Source organism: Rhinoraja longicauda, chromosome 31 (genome assembly GCF_053455715.1).
Source record: "Rhinoraja longicauda isolate Sanriku21f chromosome 31, sRhiLon1.1, whole genome shotgun sequence".
In the NCBI taxonomy this organism is placed as follows: domain Eukaryota; kingdom Metazoa; phylum Chordata; class Chondrichthyes; order Rajiformes; family Arhynchobatidae; genus Rhinoraja; species Rhinoraja longicauda.
The window spans coordinates 20,173,981-20,194,742 of record NC_135983.1 but is presented as its reverse complement, the minus strand read 5'-3'; the positions used below and the strand labels follow the sequence as shown (position 1 = coordinate 20,194,742).

The 20,762-nt window shown below is 44.5% G+C and overlaps 2 protein-coding genes across 7 annotated transcripts in view; one reads left to right on the top strand and one right to left on the bottom strand.

The window, feature by feature from the left end:
- The window catches only part of LOC144608216 (uncharacterized), a 40,051-nt gene extending 29,147 nt beyond the window's left edge, over positions 1-10,904 (top strand). The window contains exon 4 of the mRNA XM_078425780.1: positions 7,795-10,904. Coding sequence (XP_078281906.1) covers positions 7,828-9,378 — 1,551 coding nt within the window. The 5' untranslated portion in view covers positions 7,795-7,827 and the 3' untranslated portion in view covers positions 9,379-10,904. The remainder of the gene's footprint in view (positions 1-7,794) is intronic.
- Positions 1-20,762, bottom strand: part of odf2a (outer dense fiber of sperm tails 2a) — a 46,623-nt gene that overhangs the window by 14,804 nt on the left and 11,057 nt on the right. For 4 of the 6 annotated variants that reach the window (XM_078425776.1, XM_078425778.1, XM_078425774.1 and 1 more), the window contains exons 3-11: positions 20,197-20,316; positions 18,475-18,645; positions 17,886-18,073; positions 13,948-14,074; positions 12,300-12,431; positions 12,008-12,082; positions 2,915-2,986; positions 1,335-1,451; positions 247-432 (exon numbers count right to left, since the gene is read on the bottom strand). In XM_078425776.1, coding sequence (XP_078281902.1) covers positions 247-432; positions 1,335-1,451; positions 2,915-2,986; positions 12,008-12,082; positions 12,300-12,431; positions 13,948-14,074; positions 17,886-18,073; positions 18,475-18,645; positions 20,197-20,316 — 1,188 coding nt within the window. The remainder of the gene's footprint in view (positions 1-246; positions 433-1,334; positions 1,452-2,914; positions 2,987-12,007; positions 12,083-12,299; positions 12,432-13,947; positions 14,075-17,885; positions 18,074-18,474; positions 18,646-20,196; positions 20,317-20,762) is intronic. The other 2 variants (XM_078425777.1, XM_078425775.1) reach the window with 1 other exon arrangement.

Genomic DNA, 20,762 nt, shown 5'->3' with positions numbered 1-20,762 from the left:
GAATGTGGTGAGTCTCTGACGGTTTGGGGTAGTGAGTTCCAGAGTGTGGGAGAATGGCCTACTCCTGCACCTATTGTCTATTGTCTTTCAGTGTGGAGGAAGTAAAGTTCTGCCATTCATCATTTGCTCCAGGTACATGGTATGATTAATCCAATTCAAAACATACCTATTCAATTTCAGTTATTCAATTTCAGTTTTAGATGCCAACATTCCAAGCCACTCTATTTCCTAATACTAATTGAATACCTTGCTAACAAGCTGGGAATTGAGCAGCTCGACTGCGTCTTCACTGCGTTCAGCTCGTTGTTTCTGAGCCTTTGTGGCTTTCTTTAAGGCCTCCTTGTCTCTGTCCTTTTTATTTTGAAACAACGTCAATTGCTCTGTTAAGTAGTCCATTTGCCCTTTCTGCTGTGAAATGGTACGCTCAAAATTCTGAAGGAGTAACATTAGAACAAATTGAAAACTTCAACTGGAGACCACAAAATATAAAACAGAACATGTAAAGATAGCACAAAAAAAAGACATGCACATATAGTTGTTGCGTCCCTTAAAATCTCCTAAACAATTACAATTTTGCATTTAATTGATGTTGGTACAAATAGCAGTTATTTTGCATGAACAGAAATTCTACAAGAGTACAATGAGAATAATGATGATTTAAACCGCTTTCAATTTTGTTCATTTGATGAGCAATGTAGGGCAACACACTTGGAGAACATGCTGCTGTTCAAACACTGCCGTGGGACCTTAAACGTCCATCTGACTTGAAGAGCAAATAATTATGTCAAGAGCTGATTATCTCATTAAGTGGTATCTCTAACCTCCCAGTCCTTCATTTAAGCACCAATTTAAATGCTTAGTGGGACAGGAGTGCAGCAGTGAAGAATGCATACATGTATCTGCAATATAAGATTTATCAGAGAATAAACCTTTCATTGAGTATGTATCAAAGGACTCACCGATTCCAGTGCTTTAATAAAAAGAATCATATTAATGGGACCAATACCATTAGACACAAAAAGCTGGAGTAACTCAGTGGGACAGGCAGCATCTCTGGAGAAAAGGAATGGGTGTCGTTTTGGGTCGAGACCCTTCTTCAGACCATTAGAGATTTTCTAGCAACACAATATAGCAGCAATTAGACACAAAATGAATGTTGACATTGGGTGGTGTCTTTGTGCCCATCTTAACAATTAATAAATTACTCGTAAGCAAATAAAAAAATTAATATGAATGTAATAGAAAGTCAAATCTATGGATACTCATGGGGCAAGTCAGATTTTGTTTTGTATTTTGGTTTAGTCACATCAAAATTTGAAAAGACATTGAAATACCCTAATCTGAACAGCCATGCGATTGTTTTCTGCCTCTTTACTGCGAAGCTGTCCCTGTAGATGGGCTCGAGTGCTTTCAAGTGATTTGGATAATTCTGCTGCTGCGTGAGCATTATCCTAGAGAAAGAAAGAAAGTGGCTCAGTAAACAGTTCATTGCTCTTTCCTGAGTAACAAATCAATTATAATGCCAGCTTACCAATGCAATGATTTATTTTTAGTATTTGGTGACACAATAGGTTCTATCTTGCGATGAAAGAAAATTGCACAAATCTCAATAATATCTTGCTGATTGGTGGGAACACTAAGAAGTAATAATTTGGAAACAAAAAAGTTACAGAACATGACACTAATACAATCTCCAGTTAACCTCAATAATCCATTATGAATTTGAGAGCTTCGCATGATAATATCACATTATTTCCCTCCCTAAAGACAAGGCATTTCGATTGAAACAGAACTGTGATGTAGCTGTGCCAACTCACATGTATGGTTCTAAAAAGGTCTATTAAAAGAGCTGCTTTGGAAATGTAATTTTCTGCTGAATGCACAACCATCATGGAAGACCAGGAACTAATCAATATTTATTGCACTTAATTTAGTTTTAAACCACACAATCCCAGAGTCAGAATATATAAAAACTAACTACACTAACATCTCCCATCATTATTTTTGTGGTGGTCTAAATATTTATTGTCATTAACCACAAATTCATCAATATTGCTTTCCTTGATGTATCTTTCAAAAATTTCTCTTGATGCCAAATTTATTTGACTCAAGAAAATACCATTCCTCTTCTGTCATTATAACAGTCTCTAATTTCATCTCTCCAATACATCAAGTTACTTAATTGGAATTTAAGGAATTCCTATCAAGTCAAAAACAAAATAATAATTAGACATAGACAAGTTCCTGCAAAATCTGGGATGACTGTCCATCTACTAGCACATTAGTAGGGCCATAACTCTTGAGGTTTATCTGTTATACTACTGTCACCAGACCCTGATTATTCAAACTCAAAGCAATTTATTAAACTCAAGATCATAAAAAACTAAATAATCTGAATTGGTCTTCTTTACCATTGAATCTGACATGCTCACTGACAATGGCTGAGGGTTGTCTATTTTCAAAACCAGTAACTTAGACATGGCCATTTGCTAGCTCGAGACCTCATGAAAAATGTGCTGATTAACAAAACTGATAAAAAATTGCAAAGAAAATCTTGTTTAAATAATTTGTTACTTTCACTTGATATGGAAATTGCATTGCATGTACATGTCCGGCAATATTTATTCAACAAATTCAGTGAGCTTTTATATCCAATAGAAAGCCTTATTCAATGGAAATGAAAGTAGGAAATTCTCCAACACAAATGTGAGTGTATCAGTGAAAGGAACGATGTAAAAATCATCTGAGAGCTGCATATAATGTAGCAAAAGGCAAGAGAACGAAGCTGAATAAATTATTAACCATGCACAACCATTTTAATACAGGCCTGAATACAACAGTGTTTATATTAAATAGAGACAGCAAGTTCAATTTATTGCTTGTAATGTTTTTTTTTCTTTTTATCTCAGCTTACTTTTTCTGCTTGATACCGAGTAAGAAGCTGGTCAGTCCGGCTTTCAATCTCCTGCAGCTTCACTAATAAGTGCTGTAAAAGAATAATAAACATTTAAATAAAAATCATAATTTTAAGAATCCAAAAGATTTCTCAATAATATACTTCTATTTAGCACACAATAATCCTTCTAAAGGTATTTTGAATTCTCCTTCAGATTTCATTTAAAACTGGTGTCACTTCATTTTCACTTTATGCTGAGAAAAGACCACCTAATTCCACCAGCATTACTTTACTCATCTCTGTTCTCATCTGTTGAAATCTAGAGTAATTTAGTTACTACCAGAGTCAACTATGGTTCGCCTGATAAGCCTCTATCAAATAATTTTCATAACCCTGTAAGATTTGAGAAGTTTTCCCTCATTCTGCAAGCAACACCAAACCAAAGAGCTGCAGTTTGGACATTTTAAAGGGGAGACTGGGGCTGATAGCGGAGAAAGGCTGCGGTCAGTTTACCAAGGGATGTCACAATCTGTGGGTCCTAAAATGGCCGAAGGATCTCGTGACCAGCCACAAGAGCAAAAACCTTTCAGCCCAGTCTCTAGGTTTCTGCAAAGCCACGGCCAGAACAATGGATGGGTATTGGCCATGCAGAAACCTGCGAAACCAGGTCGAAGTCCAGACACTGGGGCGCTGACATCAGCATACTCACAATGCCCCAAGCCGACCTACAGTTAATCTCGTTAAGGGGGCACAATAGCCCATAGAAAACTACCTGGTAGGTGATGGGAAACCAGTTAAACCCATCACCTCGCAACAAAATACCAATTAACACCGTCTGGCCATCCCCGGTACCCCCGGACATAAGCGCAGATCAGAGAGAAAACTCAATACATATCTTTTAAACAAGGAGATCCCAAGATCTGGCGGGAGGTAGGACGGGTCAGTATAACTGGCCACGACTTTTGGGTTTTAAACTCAAGTCAAACGGATGCAGGAGGAAGAAAAGACAGGCAAGAAGAAGCGAAGTGCAAGAGAGAGGAACCGGCACGCAACTCGAGAAGAAATACTGCAAGAAAACCTGCAAGGAACGCAAGAAACAGAAGGAAGAAACTCAGGGGACAAGCACGACCCTCACGGAAAGCAGCGGAGAAGCAGCACGAACAGCCAGTAACCCCAGTAATAGCCCCATGGTGAGCATGTACCCCGATCCTGCATATCCTGGACATAGTTCAGTGTAGAGGGGAGGGTGGTTTGAATAAACGTGGGTGTGTAAAGGAATATGTGTTGGTCAATTTTGCGATGTGTCGTACGTTCCCCATCTTAGTCGTGTATATGTCTTGTAGAACTGTGCGTTTGAGAATTCAGAGAAAAAGGTATTCATGTATATGTCTTGTAGAACTGTGCGTTTTATGATTCATAGTCAAAAGTATTCATGTAATTCGGTATGTCTTATAGATATGTCTTATAGAACTGTATAAGTATTCATGGTCCCCAGCGCTCAATAAAAGCCTTTTCCATTTAAACCCTGGTCTTCAAATCTGGTCTGGTTGAGTTTTTTTCTGCACTATCAACGCTCCTGCATCTAAGTCCAGTGTCCAGAACCGTAGGGGGTGAGTGGGTCGAACCACTCACGGGGAACCAGTGTGCGCGGCCTGGTCAAGGGATCAGAGCAAGGCACGGGGACCTCAGGTCGGGCGAAAGCTCGGCGCAGAAACCCCTTACAGATAATGGCGACCACGAACGGACACTGGCAGCAGGATGATAGTGTACCAGAAAAGGATTTTAAAACTAGGGATGTAATGGACGAGCGCATTGCGGACTATGTTTTTAGCAAGGTGAATATCACCAAACAATGGATGTGTGGTTTGTTAGAGGACAAGCGCCCACTGGATGCAGCGATCCGGTGGACGGCCAGTAAAGCCCACAAGAAATCTGTAGAAAAGGCGGTCTGGCTGACCTGCTATAAAAAGCAGGTCCAGCTTTTGGACCGCGTGGTTGTGGCACAGGCAGCCCAGATCAGGGACCTTCAGGAGGGGGTAGAGGAGAAGGCTGCGGGTGGGAACCAATTGATTGAGGCTCTGGACTCTTTAAACCAGGAGCGCCGGGTCGTGACCAATCGCCACGAAGCCAGGGTAGAGCTGATGGAGTGCCAGATCACTGAGGCCATGCGCAGTAAGGGCAAGCTCAGGGAGCAGTGCGCTTCCCTGAGCCACCAGCTGGAGACCCAGGAAGAGAACCTCAAGGGGGTTAGGGCAGCCTACAAAATGGTTTTGGAGGACAGGTCGGAAGGGGCCGACCACGGGGCCTGCCTGCAGGAGATAGAGGGTCTGCGGAGTACTTTAAATAAAGTAAAAGGGCTGGTCTATCTAATGAACCCCCCAGTGAGCCAGTCGCTGGCGGTTGCGAAGGTCCCGGTTCCGGTCCCCAGAAACACCGTGGTGGCTTTGGCCCCCAGACTCCACAATTCCCCTAGCTACGAGGCATCCTGGGAAAGGGGTAGTGTAGGTGAGAGAGAGAGAGAGGAGCTCCCGGTCGAGGACTCGGCACCGGCGCCCATGTGCCCGGTCCTGGAAACCAGACGGGGACCCACCGCGCTGAACGGGGACGCCGGACCCATTCAGAGCGAGATCGTGGTGCCCCACAGCTCCCAGCAGTTAAGAGCTATGATCGGGCATGTAGCAAAATTGTCCGAATCAGGGGACCCTTCGCTGCATTTCAGGGAGATCGAGCAAACCGCCGCAATCAACGGTTGCGACGAGGGAGAATGGGCAAAATTGTTGCTGTTCTCCCTGGACAGCTCGATCCTCCAATGCCTCGCAGATGAGAGTAAAAGAGGGACCAGGACCTACGATCTCCTACGGGACGAGGTCCTGGAAGTTTTGGGGATGGGCGATGAGGGTCCATTTGCCCGATTGGGGAGGACCCTCCAGATGGAGGGAGAACCCCCAAAGGTTTTTGCGGCGCGACTGTGGACAGTGTATAAGAGCAGCTGCCCGCACGTCCCCGCGCGGGATGAACTGGTCGGGAATGGGAGAGCCCAGTGGCTCCGATGTTTGGTGTCAAACAGCCTGGCAGCCGTCAGGGAACAGGCGAAAGCCTGGTTTGATCCCGCAAATAGCACGGAGGAGACGGTTTTGGACCGTCTCACGGTAGGGTATAGTAACACCCGGAGCACGTCTACCCGACTCGTAAAAGGGAAGGTGCACGTGGCGGAGGCTACTACACCGGCCCAAAACGAGTGGCGACAGGAGGGTAACCCTACCGCACAGTCCAAGTGTTTTAAGTGCGGTAAGGTGGGGCACTGGCGGAAGGATTGCAGGGTCCACACCAAGGAAGATAGGGTTGGCACCACCCTGCGCGCCGATGTCCCAGTTAAGCCCGAGATTATCGAATCGATGATCAAGGTGATGCGGTCCCTCATGGCCGCACAGGGGAAGGTGGCAGTCGCTACCGGCTCCCCGGGTGCGGGGGCACTGGACATTCCCCAATGACATCAGCCCACGCAGCCCGCCCATCTGTGTCCGCTCCGCTACGATGCTTGGAAGAGGCCGCTTGTGGAGATGGTAGTGGAGAGGCAAAGGGGCAGTTACCTGTCGGACACGGGGGCTTCATGCACCGTGGTCCACAGAGGAACCCTTTGACTCTCCCCTGTCCACGGGGGTCCCTTTCGCACTGTCGGGGTTCACGGGGAAGGAACAGGCTGGCGCGCGTTCCATCCCGCTGTCCATTCACTTGGGAGCACTCCATACCACATGGGAGTGTATCCTGATGAAGTGGACAGAAGGGGGTGGGAAGGGGATTAGGGGAAAAGAGGGGAAAGAGACTCTGTGCACCATGAAGCCGCCCGAGGGTTACGACCTCGAGCGCATGGTGGCGGAGGTCCCGGCCAAACTGCAAGAGTGTGTGGGGAACAACCTGAACGCGTTTGTGACCCACAAACACGATTATGGTAGGGTAGGTAGTTATAAGCCTGGAGCACAGGGGTCAACCACAGGGGCCAGCCCTGTGAGTGGGGACTCACAGCCAAGGATGAGGCAGATCACGCAGACAGGCAAGGTTGCGTGAGGGGGGAGGACATTCTCCAGGAATGGAGGGTCTCGCGTTTTGGGTGGGATTCAGATGAGGAAGAGCCTGATCAGCTCGACCAGGGGCTGGATCCCATTACGGAGGAAGAGGAGTCGGAGGGGGACGACAGTAACGTCCCCAACTCAAGCACCAGGAAGGCGGGGGTAGCGGGCGGAGGCTCACCACCTGTAGGTACAGGCAGGGTGAGGCCGGATGCCGCGGGTATACCCAGCACCAAGGGGGCAGAGCTGGATGAGGCGGGGCCAGGGTCGGCAGCTGCGGGGGGTACCCGAGCTGCAGCACGGCAGGAACCGGTCCTCAGCCAGGCTGTCCAGGGGGCAGTGCCTAAGGTGACTCTCCGTAGGTCTAGCAGGGGACCCCAACCTAGAAAGTTTTGGACAGAGGTCAATCACGCCCCGAGGTACCGGAGCCAAGTGAGGAGGAGGGAGCTAACGTTTCAGAGGAGGTTTAGCCCCCGCCAGGCAGCGACAGGCTGCGGAGGATCAAAGGTGGGAGACAGCGTGGTGCAGCCGCAGGAGATGAACCGCTGCAGCCCTGACAGGGATTAGCTGAACCGCCCTGGGAAGGCGGCGCTGTATTATATTTTAGAATAGATAAGGATAGGTATTTTAGATAAGGATAAGCAATTTAGATAAGGATAAGTATTTTAGATAAGTTTGTGGGGATAATTTTAGATAGAGTTGATGCGTCCAGGATGTGTGGGTGTGGGGTGCAGGCTGGGGGTCAAGAGACCCGCCCGCAGAGGCGTTAACAAAGCCAAGCGCTCCCCAAGAGCCTGGCTATACCATATTTCTTTATCTGTTTTTCTGGAGTGGAAGGAGGCACTCGTGTGGTGGATCGTTGCCATGGCGATCGGATGTGGGTGGGCCTATCGGGGCCGCACCAAGGACATCATCATTTACGGCTGCTCCGGGGACACGGCTCCCATCGCGACCGATGGGACTGGAAGGAGAGAAGCGGAGGAGACCGCAGTTCACTTCCATGAAGGCCGGTGGCCGGGGTGGCTGGGATCGAACTCTTCAGAGTATTCCAGCGCCTCAGGCTTTGCTTATCGGAACACTTCGTTATTGTGCCCGAGAGTCAAGATCATCGCCCAAAGGGTAAGCGCCACCGTTGGAAAAAGGATCTGCCTGGTATGCACGGGGAAGGTCCCCACGAGCAGACGGTGGTGGCTGTGGAAAACGAGCCGGACAATGGCCAACTCCACTGTTGAGTGGGAGAGACTTAACAACAACACTCACATAACTATTTCTGGGACTAAAGAACAGTTGAGTGTGTGTTGGGACAAATGGTGGGAACCGGATGAGGGGATTTATATGTGTATGTGGGGTTCGAGGTATCGCTGTCCCACGGGCAACAGCATATTTTTCCAGAGACAGTGGCAGGATGACGGTAAGGGGATGAGGTGTGATGTTAGCTCGCGGGCTTGTGGGGTCCCCCTTTCCCCAATCCCGGTAAACGCCACTGAACTCATCACACGACCACGCATAACACCTCCCACAGTTCCGCTGGCAGTAGCACAGGAGGGTGAGTGCCCAAAAACCACTAAGGGGCCCGGGAATGGCCTGGTACTGCTACCGACTGACCAGGTATTGTACCAGGGGGTGCACTACGCGGTAGCCTCGGTGATCTTAAACCTCACCGAGGTGCGGTTGCCGGGGTGGTGCCCCAGGGAAACTGAAAGACTGTACCAGGTGCTACTGACCAACATGTTCCGGCAATTTTACGAGTTCGACCTTGCCAGTGTGGACAAGGAGAGCTTGTATAGCCAAGAGCTGGAGGACTGGGGTCAGACGGGGAGGCATAGGAGGGGTGTAGTGAATGATGTATTTACGGGCTTTAACACCGGGACATCTGTGGTCAACGCTCTAGATACCATGGAGCTGCAGACCCAGATTAACAGGTTAAAGTCGCAGTTAAAAGGCATCCTCACGGATGAGAACAAGGTCGTCGGGTCCGAGCTGCATGAGGACCAGGCGATGACACTACACCTGCGCGAGATAATCGCCGAGCTGGACTTCACCGACCTGCAGCGATTTGTAGCGCATTTCGGGTACGCCATTCCCCCTCTCCCCGAACATCTCACAACCCTGTTAAAGGCAGTCGCCGTGTCACAAAGGCACTTTTATACCCTGGAGCAAAAGACAGTAGAGATAGGGTCCGAAATATTGGACATTGTGATTCCACCATGGTGGGACCTGTTCACCAATATCGAGGTCCCGTCTTGGGTTAGGATAGCGTCACACGCATTAGTTGTGGTACAAGCAGGGATAGTATTATATTTATTATGTGTAAAATGTAAAAGAGGGCAGCACCTCAATAACCGAGTATATCAGGGGGAATGGAGAGACCGTTACGTGCGGGTGGGCGAGCAGGACCCAGCCGCAAGCTGCTAGAAGGACGGGCCCCTCCGCACCGAGTGAACTGTGTTTTGCATTGTCCTTTTTCAAAATTATATAAAGAATGATTGTGTTGAAGGAATGTAAAAAAATGTATCGTTTTGCTGTTGTGTTGTTTTCATGTCCTACATTAAAGCTGACACCAGTAGGAGGATGGTGGAGGCATCGGCCTGGGACAAGGTGTAGGTGTATATGTCTGACATGAAAATGTACATACTGGTAATATAGTTTTGCCCGGGACACGGGCAGTAAAGGTCAGCCTAAAAGATGGGGACTGTACATTCGCAATGGAACACTACTTTAGTTAAAACCTCAGGGGTCTGGATGTGGAGAATCGGGAAAACATTGCTCAACCACATTATTTAATTGATTCGATAAGCTGGGGTTATGCAAATCAACAGGAGGGACTGTAAGATTTGAGAAGTTTTCCCTCATTCTGAAAGCAACACCAAACCAAAGAGCTGCAGTTTGGACATTTTAAACGGGAGACTGGGGCTGATAGCGGAGAAAGGCTGCGGTCAGTTTACCAAGCGATGTCACAATCTGTGGGTCCTAAAATGGCCGAAGGACCTCGTGACCAGCCACAAGAGCAAAAACCTTACAGCCCAGTCTCTAGGTTTCTGCAAAGCCACGGCCAGAACAATGGATGGGTATTGGCCATGCTGAAACCTGCGAAACCAGGTCGAAGTCCAGACACTGGGGCGCTGACATCAGCATACTCACAATGCCCCAAGCCGACCTACGGTTAATCTCGTTAAGCGGGCACAATAGCCCATAGAAAACTACCTGGTAGATGATGGGAAACCAGTTAAACCCATCACCTCGCAACGAAATACCAATTAACACCGTCTGGCCATCCCCGGTACCCCCGGACATAAGTGCAGATCAGAGAGAAAACTCAATACATATCTTTTAAACAAAGAGATCCCAAGATCTGGCGGGAGATAGGACGGGTCAGAATAGTATAACTGGCCACGACTTTTGGGTTTTAAACTCAAGTCAAACGGATGCAGGAGGAAGAAAAGACAGGCAAGAAGAAGCGAAGTGCAAGAGAGAGGAACCGGCACGCAACTCGAGAAGAAATACTGCAAGAAAACCTGCAAGGAACGCAAGAAACGGAAGGAAGAAACTCGGGACAAGCACGACCCACACGGAAAGCAGCGGAGAAGCAGCACGAACAGCCAGTAACCCCAGTAATAGCCCCATGGTGAGCATGTACCCCGATCCTGCATATCCTGGACATAGTTTAGTGTAGAGGGGAGGGTGGTTTGAATAAACGTGGGTGTGTAAAGGAATATGTGTTGGTCAATTTTGCAATGTGTCGTACGTTCCCCATCTTACAGTCGTGTATATGTCTTGTAGAACTGTGCGTTTGAGAATTCAGAGGAAAAAGGTATTCATGTATATGTCTTGTAGAACTGTGCGTTTTATGATTCATAGTCAAAAGTATTCATGTAATTCGGTGTCTTATAGATATGTCTTATAGAACTGTATAAGTATTCATGGACAATAGTCCCCAGCGCTCAATAAAAGCCTTTTCCATTTAAACCCTGGTCTTCAAATCTGGTCTGGTTGAGTTTTTTTCTGCACTATCAACGCTCCTGCATCTAAGTCCAGTGTCTAGAACCGTAGGGGGTGAGTGGGTCGAACCACTCACGGGGAACCAGTGTGCGCGGCCTGGTCAAGGGATCAGAGCAAGGCACGGGGACCTTAGGTCGGGCGAAAGCTCGGCGCAGAAACCCCTTACACCCTGATCCCATAAGGTTTTGTCGCCACATACCAACCTACACTGTCACATCCATCGGTGACTCCCTGCTCACCGATCTGATTTGGCTTCTCGTCCAACAACACCTTGTGTTTAAAATTCCCATATTTGTTTTAAAAGGCCTCAGAGCTCATTTCTGCCGCATATCTGTCATCTCCACTGATCCTACTACCCTCCAAAAATTCTGCATTCTACCAACTCTAGCCTCATGTACCTTCCTCACTTCCTTGATTATTACCTCTTCTCCACAACTCCCATCATGTCCACTAAACCATATCAAATCTAACCTCCGGTATTCATTCCCTGAACATTTCTCGCTATTCCTTCAAAAACATTCCTTAAAACCTAACTGTTTCATCAGGCTTGTTAATGCTGATTTTTTTTGCCTCGTGTCAATTATGTGCCTCTGAATCATTTTGGGGTTTTCTATAATATGAATTATAAATGAATGTTCATCATTTTACAAGTGTGATTACATTCAGATTTTTCTTGCCAATCTTCACCATCTCATCCATAGATATTGATCTTTCCTAAATAGTCAATACACGCCCAAGAAAAGCTACTTGAGTGCAGAAGACAACACAACTTCTCACATATACAAGTATTCAGAAAATTATACAATAATGTTATGGGAAAAATTCATTTTTGGACCCATTCCAGCCACTACTGAAAGCACAACCAAAACATAAACAGATGGTGATACTGGTCAAAGGTAAACACAAAATGCTGGAGTAACTCAGCGGGACTGGCAGTATCTCTGGAGAGAAGGAATGGGTTACATTTCGGGTCGAGACCCTTCTTCAGACTGGTTAAGGTCTTTTGTCATAAACAATATCACCAACTGCAATATGTTCTTCTCACCGCATTTTCTGCTTCTGACCGAGCCAGTTTTTCAAGGAGGGCTTCTTTTAGCTCGAATAGCCTCAAAGCATCAACCTGGGTTAAAATTAAAGTGGAGATTAAACAATGAAAAATCTTCCTGAAACTGAGAGTAGTTACACAGTACCACTCAAAAAAAAGTGCTACCATGGACATTTATTATCAAATGTACCAAATGACCCAACTCCAACAAACGTGAAACAAGAGAAAGCTTTTCTAATTGAGTACAACTACGGAAGAGAATTGAACAATCCAAGCGCGGACAAATTCTTACCTCCTGTGCATGTTGTTCTCTTAGTAGCTCCCGAACTGCTCGATTTGTTGCGTCAAAGGTCTCCAATTTCTGCAATAGCAATTCCTTCTGACGTGTTAAGAAGTTACATTCTGAAGTTGACATTTGCCTTTCCTTAATGTAGAGAAAAAACATGTTTTGAGGCACTGCAGTTGCACACTGCAGTTGCACACTGCAAATTTAGAGAAGAATGTTAAGAAAAGGGTCCACTGAGAAATTTGTACTCTACCCCCTTTGGGATGACAAATCATTCCATTAATCAATTTCTCTTTTTCCCCATCCACGTTGGCACAGCATTACACATCTGCACTGTATAGTCACAAACTTTTCTAAGTGTTTCCAACTGTTTCTTGACAAAGTCCAGTTGCACATTAGCACCCAATATTTTTGCAAATTCTTACTGATATTTAAGTTCTTGAGGAAAAATAATTTGATAACATCCGTTACACTCATTCGCCACCCCCCCCCCTCCCTCCAACAACCAGTATTAACCCCAGGAGCCGCTTCGATCTGTACCATAGTTTTGGCCAAGATTCCCAAGTTATTTAGAGTATTATGCTCCCATATCTTCTGGTATCTTCTGGTACCACACCTCACAAACAGTAGCTATTTCTTCAGGCATCAATTTCCTAGTTTCAGGAAAACCCATTAAAAAAACATTTCTACCCAACTTCAAATCTCCAAAAAACCTCTCTTTGGATGTTCAGCCAAACCCAAACTTCTGTTCCACTTTTCTTCTGCTAGGATCCCAGTATTTATTCCCTAATTAAAAAAATGTTTTCTCTTTCATCACCCTTTTTGTCATTCTATTCAATAATAACATTATTTTACCAAATCCACCCCTCCCCAACACACACACACACACACACACACCTTTGCCGCCCTACTTTTCTTGAAGGCAAAGCCGAAAGTAAACAATCTTCCTCATTAGACACCATCAAAATTCATCTCTCAGTCTTGGAATTCACTCCAACAATTCCATATCTCTCTTTGCCCCAACCATTCTAATACCCCCTTTCCAATTTCCTGATTTGAACAAAATCGTTGGGACAGCACAGGGTTGACACAGGATCACGCTAGATTCATGGGCACAGAGCCTAAGCCAAAGCGCAGGGGTACATACATTCAAGTATTAAGACTGGAAGACCAAGGGCACTATAATGATTTAATGCTCTATGGAATAATACTAAGTGGAGTTCCCTGTGTATCTTGCTATTGTGCAAGACCACATTGCATCAGTCTACAAAAATCAGCAAAAGACAAAACAGCCTGGGAAATCAATGAACTAGTAGTTTCAACTTTAAATTTATCCCCCAAAACTAGCCATTTGATGCTTTCCTCTTGTTCTCAGGATAGAATACCAAGTGTGTCAAAATTTCTGGAAAGAACAATCCAATCGGTGATGTCTTGTACCATACTCCCAAAATTGAATGGAACATATCTACGCACAAGGTAGACCACCATGAAATCACAGATATTTCAGGTCATTCACCAAAACATCAGCACATCTTTCCAGTATTTCTGTTTCAGCTGTTCTCCATTAGTAGAATGGCCAAATTACAGGGCAAAAGGAAAAGTCTCCTCATAGAAAAAACCTACACGGTCCAAGATAACTAAAAGTTATACTTACACTGCCCAGCCTACTGATAGTGCTGTGCAGAGCTGCAACCTGTTTTGCTGCAGCAGCTCCATCCATTTCAGCCTCGATCAGCTTTTTCAACACAGCGTCATCTTTTCGCCAATGCTTTTTTTCTGAGCTTTGAAAAACAACATGCACTTCAGTAATTCTCATTATATGCAAGAAGATGTCTTGAAGCGAAGAGAACAAAGTAATAATTACTCAGCAGGAAGGGAAGGGTATTCAAAAATTATCTATTTGCTCATCAGATTGGGGTATCAATAGCATGGTTGGAAAATTGGGCTAGGGGTGACTTGTACAAAAGGGACGGGTTACATCTTAACAGCAGGGGGACAAACATTCTGGCAGGCAGGTTTGCTAGTGCGACACCTGTGGCTTTAAACTAAGTAGTGGGGGGGAGGGGTTGACAAATTGTGAATATGAAGATGAGGTAAAAAAAAAGGGAATACAGGAGATATTGCAAAAGACTCTCGGAAGAATGGGAACAGAAGTTCTAGAGGGGAAAAGAAATTAAGGGCAGGGCCAATTGTGACCGATGTGAGAGGGGTGGTAAATACAGAAGTTAAAGTGTTGTACTTAAATGCGCGTAGTATAAAAAATAAAGTGGATGAGCTTGAGGCTCAGTTAGTCATGGGCAAGTATGATGTTGTAGGGATCACTGAGACATGGCTACAAGAGGACCAGGGCTGGGAACTGAATATTCAGGGGTACACAACGTATAGAAAAGACAGACAGGAGGGCAGAGGGGGTGGGGTTGCTCTGATGGTAAGGAATGATATTCATTCCCTTGCAAGGGGTGACATAGAATCAGGAGATGTTGAATCAGTATGGATAGAAATGAGAAATTGTAAGGGTAAAAAGACCCTAATGGGAGTTATCTATAGGCCCCCAAACAGTAGCCTCGACATAGGGTGCAAGTTGAATCAGGAGATAAAATTGGCGAGTCAAAAATGTAATGCTACGGTGGTTATGGGAGATTTCAACATGCAGGTAGACTGGGAAAATCAGGTTGGAAATGGACCCCAGGAAAGAGAGTTTGTAGAGTGCCTTCGAGATGGATTCTTAGAACAGCTTGTACTGGAGCCTACCAGGGAGAAGGCAATTCTGGATTTAGTGTTGTGTAATGATCCTGATCTGATAAGGGGACTAGAGGTAAAAGAGCCATTAGGAGGCAGTGATCACAACATGATACGTTTTACTCTGCAAATGGAAAGGCAGAAGGGAAAATCGGAAGTGTCGGTATTACAGTATAGCAAAGGGGATTACAGAGGCATGAGGCGGGAGCTGGCCAAAATTGACTGGAAGGAGGCCCTAGCAGGGAAGACGGTAGAACAGCAATGGCAGGTATTCCTGGGAATAATGCAGAGGTTGCAGGTTCAATTTATTCCAAAGAGGCGGAAAGACTCTAAGGGGAGTAAGAGACACCTGTGGCTGACAAGGGAAGTCAGGGACAGCATAAAAATTAAAGAGAGGAAGTATAACATAGCAAAGAAGAGTGGGAAGACAGAGGATTGGGACTCTTTTAAAGAGCAACAAAAGTTAACTAAAAAGGCAATACGGGGAGAAAAGATGAGGTACGAGGGTAAACTAGCCAATAATATAAAGGAGGATAGCAAAAGTTTTTTTAGGTACGTGAAGAGAAAAAAAATAGTCAAGGCAAATGTGGGTCCCTTGAAGACAGAAACAGGGGAATTTATTATGGGGAACAAAGAAATGGCAGACGAGTTAAACCGTTACTTTGGATCTGTCTTCACTGAGGAAGATACACACAATCTCCCAAATGTTCTAGGGGCCGGAGAACCTAGGGTGATGGAGGAACTGAAGGAAATCCACATTAGGCAGGAAATGGTTTTGGGTAGACTGATGGGACTGAAGGCTGATAAATCCCCAGGGCCTGATGGTCTGCATCCCAGGGTACTTAAGGAGGTGGCTCTAGAAATAGTGGAAGCATTGGAGATCATTTTTCAATGTTCTATAGATTCAGGATCAGTTCCTGTGGATTGGAGGATAGCAAATGTTATCCCACTTTTTAAGAAAGGAGGGAGAGAGAAAACGGGTAATTATAGACCAGTTAGTCTGACATCAGTGGTGGGGAAGATGCTGGAGTCAATTATAAAAGACGAAATTGCTGAGCATTTGGATAGCAGTAACGGGATCATTCCGAGTCAGCATGGATTTACGAAGGGGAAATCATGCTTGACAAATCTACTGGAATTTTTTGAGGATGTAACTAGAAAAATTGACAGGGGAGAGTCAGTGGATGTGGTGTACCTCGACTTTCAGAAAGCCTTCGACAAGGTCCCACATAGGAGATTAGTGGGCAAAATTAGGGCACATGGTATTGGGGGTAGGGTACTGACATGGATAGAAAATTGGTTGACAGACAGAAAGCAAAGAGTGGGGATAAATGGGTCCCTTTCGGAATGGGAGGCAGTGACCAGTGGGGTACCGCAAGGTTCGGTGCTGGGACCCCAGCTATTTACGATATACATTAATGACTTAGACGAAGGGATTAAAAGTACCATTAGCAAATTTGCAGATGATACTAAGCTGGGAGGTAGTGTGAATTGTGAGGAAGATGCAATAAGGCTGCAGGGTGACTTGGACAGGTTGTGTGAGTGGGCGGATACATGGCAGATGCAGTTTAATGTAGATAAGTGTGAGGTTATTCACTTTGGAAATAAGAATAGAAAGGCAGATTATTATCTGAATGGTGTCAAGTTAGGAGGAGGGGGAGTTCAACGAGATCTGGGTGTCCTAGTGCATCAGTCAATGAAAGGAAGCATGCAGGTACAGCAGGCAGTGAAGAAAGTGAAGAATGGAATGTTGGCCTTCGTAACAAGAGGAGTTGAGTACAGGAGCAAAGAGGTCCTTCTACAGTTGTACCGGGCCCTGGTGAGACCGCACCTGGAGTACTGTGTGCAGTTTTGGTCTCCAAATTTGAGGAAGGATATTCTTGCTATGGAGGGCGTGCAGCGTAGGTTCACTAGGTTAATTCCCGGAATGGCGGGACTGTCGTATGTTGAAAGGCTGGAGCGATTGGGCTTGTATACACTGGAATTTCGAAGGATGAGGGGGGATCTTATTGAAACATATAAGATAATTAGGGGATTGGACACATTAGAGGCAGGAAACATGTTCCCAATGTTGGGGGAGTCCAGAACAAGGGGCCACAGTTTAAGAATAAGGGGTAGGCCATTTAGAACGGAGATGAGGAAGAACTTTTTCAGTCAGAGAGTGGTGAAGGTGTGGAATTCTCTGCCTCAGAAGGCAGTGGAGGCCAGTTCGTTGGATGCTTTCAAGAGAGAGCTGGATAGAGCTCTTAAGGATAGCGGAGTGAGGGGGTATGGGGAGAAGGCAGGAACGGGGTACTGATTGAGAGTGATCAGCCATGATCGCATTGAATGGCGGTGCTGGCTCGAAGGGCTGAATGGCCTACTCCTGCACCTATTGTCTATTGTCTATTGTAAAATTATTGCCCATTCGCAGTCACTTCTGAATAAAGAAGGGAATTAACACCGGTGGATTTGGAGATGCATATTGGCCAGAGCCAGTAAGAAAAAGTCAAACGTGGCTCATATAACTAGCTCTAGTATCGAGGAGATATATTTTCACATAATCTCAGTCAGTCTCCTTTTTAGATTTTTTTTCTCCAAGAGCTTATTCAGATTTTTCGTTAAAAGTGATTAAAAATGAATCCAGAACTCAAATTCATTTGGTTTTATCAACACTCTCAATAGACTCAATTTAATGCCTTATTCTTTGCTAATATTATTTAATAGGTTAAATAATGTTTATTATCCATCAGCCAATCCATACTGGTCCTTCTGTGGTAATTGCCTAGACTGACTGTTCTCCCAATTGAAGTAAGTTGCATGGAGGAGAAATTGTTGGTCGAAATCATACAGAAGAAAGGAAGCACTTTGTACCGGGAATTTTCCGGGTGTTCTTTCATCATTTCAATGCTCCTTTGTAGTAGTTCATTCTTATGTTCAGTAAGAACAAGATCTTTGGTGACTTCAGCTAATTCCTCCTCCTTCTCTTCAATCAACTGCTTGGATAGGTTTAGCTCCTCCTCTTGCTGTTCCAGCAAATGATTTTTCTTTCTCAATTCAACCTATAATTTACACATAAATCACCATTAGGATTCATCTGCCTCAGAGAGCTATGCAAGCTCAGTAACTGCATGTATTCAAGGCCGAGATAGATTCCTGGATGCCAATAGAATTGATGGAATTGGACAGAATAAGAGACTTGCCATGATCATTAGGTATAGATAGGCTTAATGTCTGTTGGTATGAGGCCTGCATTCTTCACTCAAGCAATGCAATCCAAGACACCAGACTTACCAGTCTTGAATGTAGCCAAGTTCAGTTTTAAGTGAAGTGTTTGATGATACAAAACTTACTGCACTTTATTTTGTGAAGCCCATTGAAATCCTAAGAGGTGTGACAGTACAAGGATGCCATTAACAGCCTGCAAAATAACATCTTCTTTCGAGCTGCACTATAATCTTACCTCGCTCTTTAATGATCCCACTTGCTTCATAAGACAGTTGATTTTTTTCTCATACTGATTCATCTTCCCATGTATAGCTTCCTCATCATCAGTGGAGAGGTCACTCAGGTGAAGTGTTGAGTGGAATTTCTCATTGTCAATAGGTGTTATATCCAGTCGATGTGTTGGACCCTGGAATTACAATAGTATGACAGGAATTGTTACTAATGATCAACACCTTATCCAAACAGAATGTACATTTGAAGTTATTACCATCTTGAGACAAATATTAAAAGCTGAAACACCCAGAAAGTAGAGAAGTAGTCCTGATCAAGCATGATAGGCCCATCCTAAAGATCTTAAAAGGTTTATCAGTTCTCTCACAGATATTCATAAACATTGGTATATGTAAAACTACAGGTTGTTCATTTTGCCCATCAGTTTGATCTTCTGATATTTGATTGTATTCTTATATATTTTTTACAAAAACACTATTTTCTGTGTCCTCTTTCATCATTTCAATATTCCTTCGCAGTGGCTCATTCTTATGTTCAGAACAAGCTCCTTAGTGACTTCAGCTAATTCCTTCTCCTTCTCTTTAATTAACTACTTAATTTCTGTATGATCAGGGGCAGCACGATGGTGTAGCGGTACAGCTACTGCCTTACAGTGCCAGAGACAGGACACCAGAGGGCTTGATCCTGACTATGGGTGCTTTTCTGTACAGAGTTTGTATGTTCTCCCCATGACCTGCGTGGGTTTTCTCCGAGATCTTTGGTTTCCTCCCATACTCCAGACGGACAGGTTAGTAAGTTGATTGGCTTGGTATAAATGTAAAATTGTCCTTTGTGCAGGGTAATGTTAATGTGCGGGTATCACTGGCTGGTGCGGACTCGGTGAAACGAAGGGCCTGTTTCTGCGCTGTGTCTTCAAAGTAAACTAAAAACTAAACACTACCGCTAAATATCATCCCACCTTCATCAAAAATCCAGTGAGGTGTACTTGGGACTCACAGTTACTAATCCAATGATGAAATTATGCCCAGATTTTCCATCGTATTTGGAATATGGAAGTTAATTCTTGTTACTTCAGCATAGACTAGAGAATTAAGATGATCCATCCCGGTCTTTATCTTTCAGCTACTTACCAGCCAAAATGACTAGATCTGTTGTATTGAAATTATCTATGGAATTAGTAATAAACGTCGACAAATAATGTTATGTAAACCATTAAATTAATTAAAATTTTTGAAGAAAGCAACATCTCTATTGAGTGTTCCATTTGCACATTTACACCATCTAGTGGTATAAAAAAGCTAGTCAGACTTTCTCTGTATTCTCAAGAAATACAGTTCTGTTCACCATCATGTATCTTGTAAAAGTAAGGATCCACTTTCAAAGCCACTGACAGCACTAGCTCATTGCTCAATAAAAGGCAGAAAAGTACAGACGGACCATCACCCTGCTCCAGCCAGGTTTTTGGACTTACTGGAAAAAGAGGCTTTGTTTATAGAATTCTGAGAAACTGAGACAATGAGAGCAGCAGAACAATCTGTATAAATAGCAGAGAAACACACTATAGTTCACCCTCAAATCTCCCTAATCTCTCTCCGAAATCATTATGACAACAGAACTTAAATAAAAATTTTAACATCAATATAATCTAGGAACGCCACTTTAACTATATTCTGAAAACAAAACCACAAGCATATCCAAGGAATGGATATACAAGAAATATACAAACCTCCCATTTGTAGCCAAGTTCTCTTACTGACGTTTTGCCTGGTGGAATCCATGGTACTTTGGTCTTCACCTTGCTGCTTGGTCGCAGATTGCCACAATCTAATGCTCCTTTCAGCTTCTGCTGTATATTGAAAGTAGAAATGCCATCAGGTGCAATGTATGTCAATGTTGTGAGAATTTCATGAAAGTCCAAAAACGGTGCAGGGTTCACTTGAAACAGGCTAAGCAGTATGCTGGCAAAACAATCATGGTAACATGTTATGTTCTAACCAAAATAATATTTTGATAAGTGGAGATAATAAGTTAGAGAGAAAGGACAAAGTAACAGCGCATGGTAACAAAGTGAATCATGATAACCAGAGTCTGTCTGGAAGAGTAGTTGGTTTAGATTTTGAAGTTGCCATCTACAGGAGGTGGAGATTGGAGACAAATTTGAGGAAAGTGTGCCAAGCTCTGAAAATACGAGATACAGAACTGCAGTTGCATGTTGTAGAAATATGAAATGAAAGAGAAAACTGGAAATACCCAATAAATCAGGCAACAAAGGTTGAGACAGAAAAGCCGAGT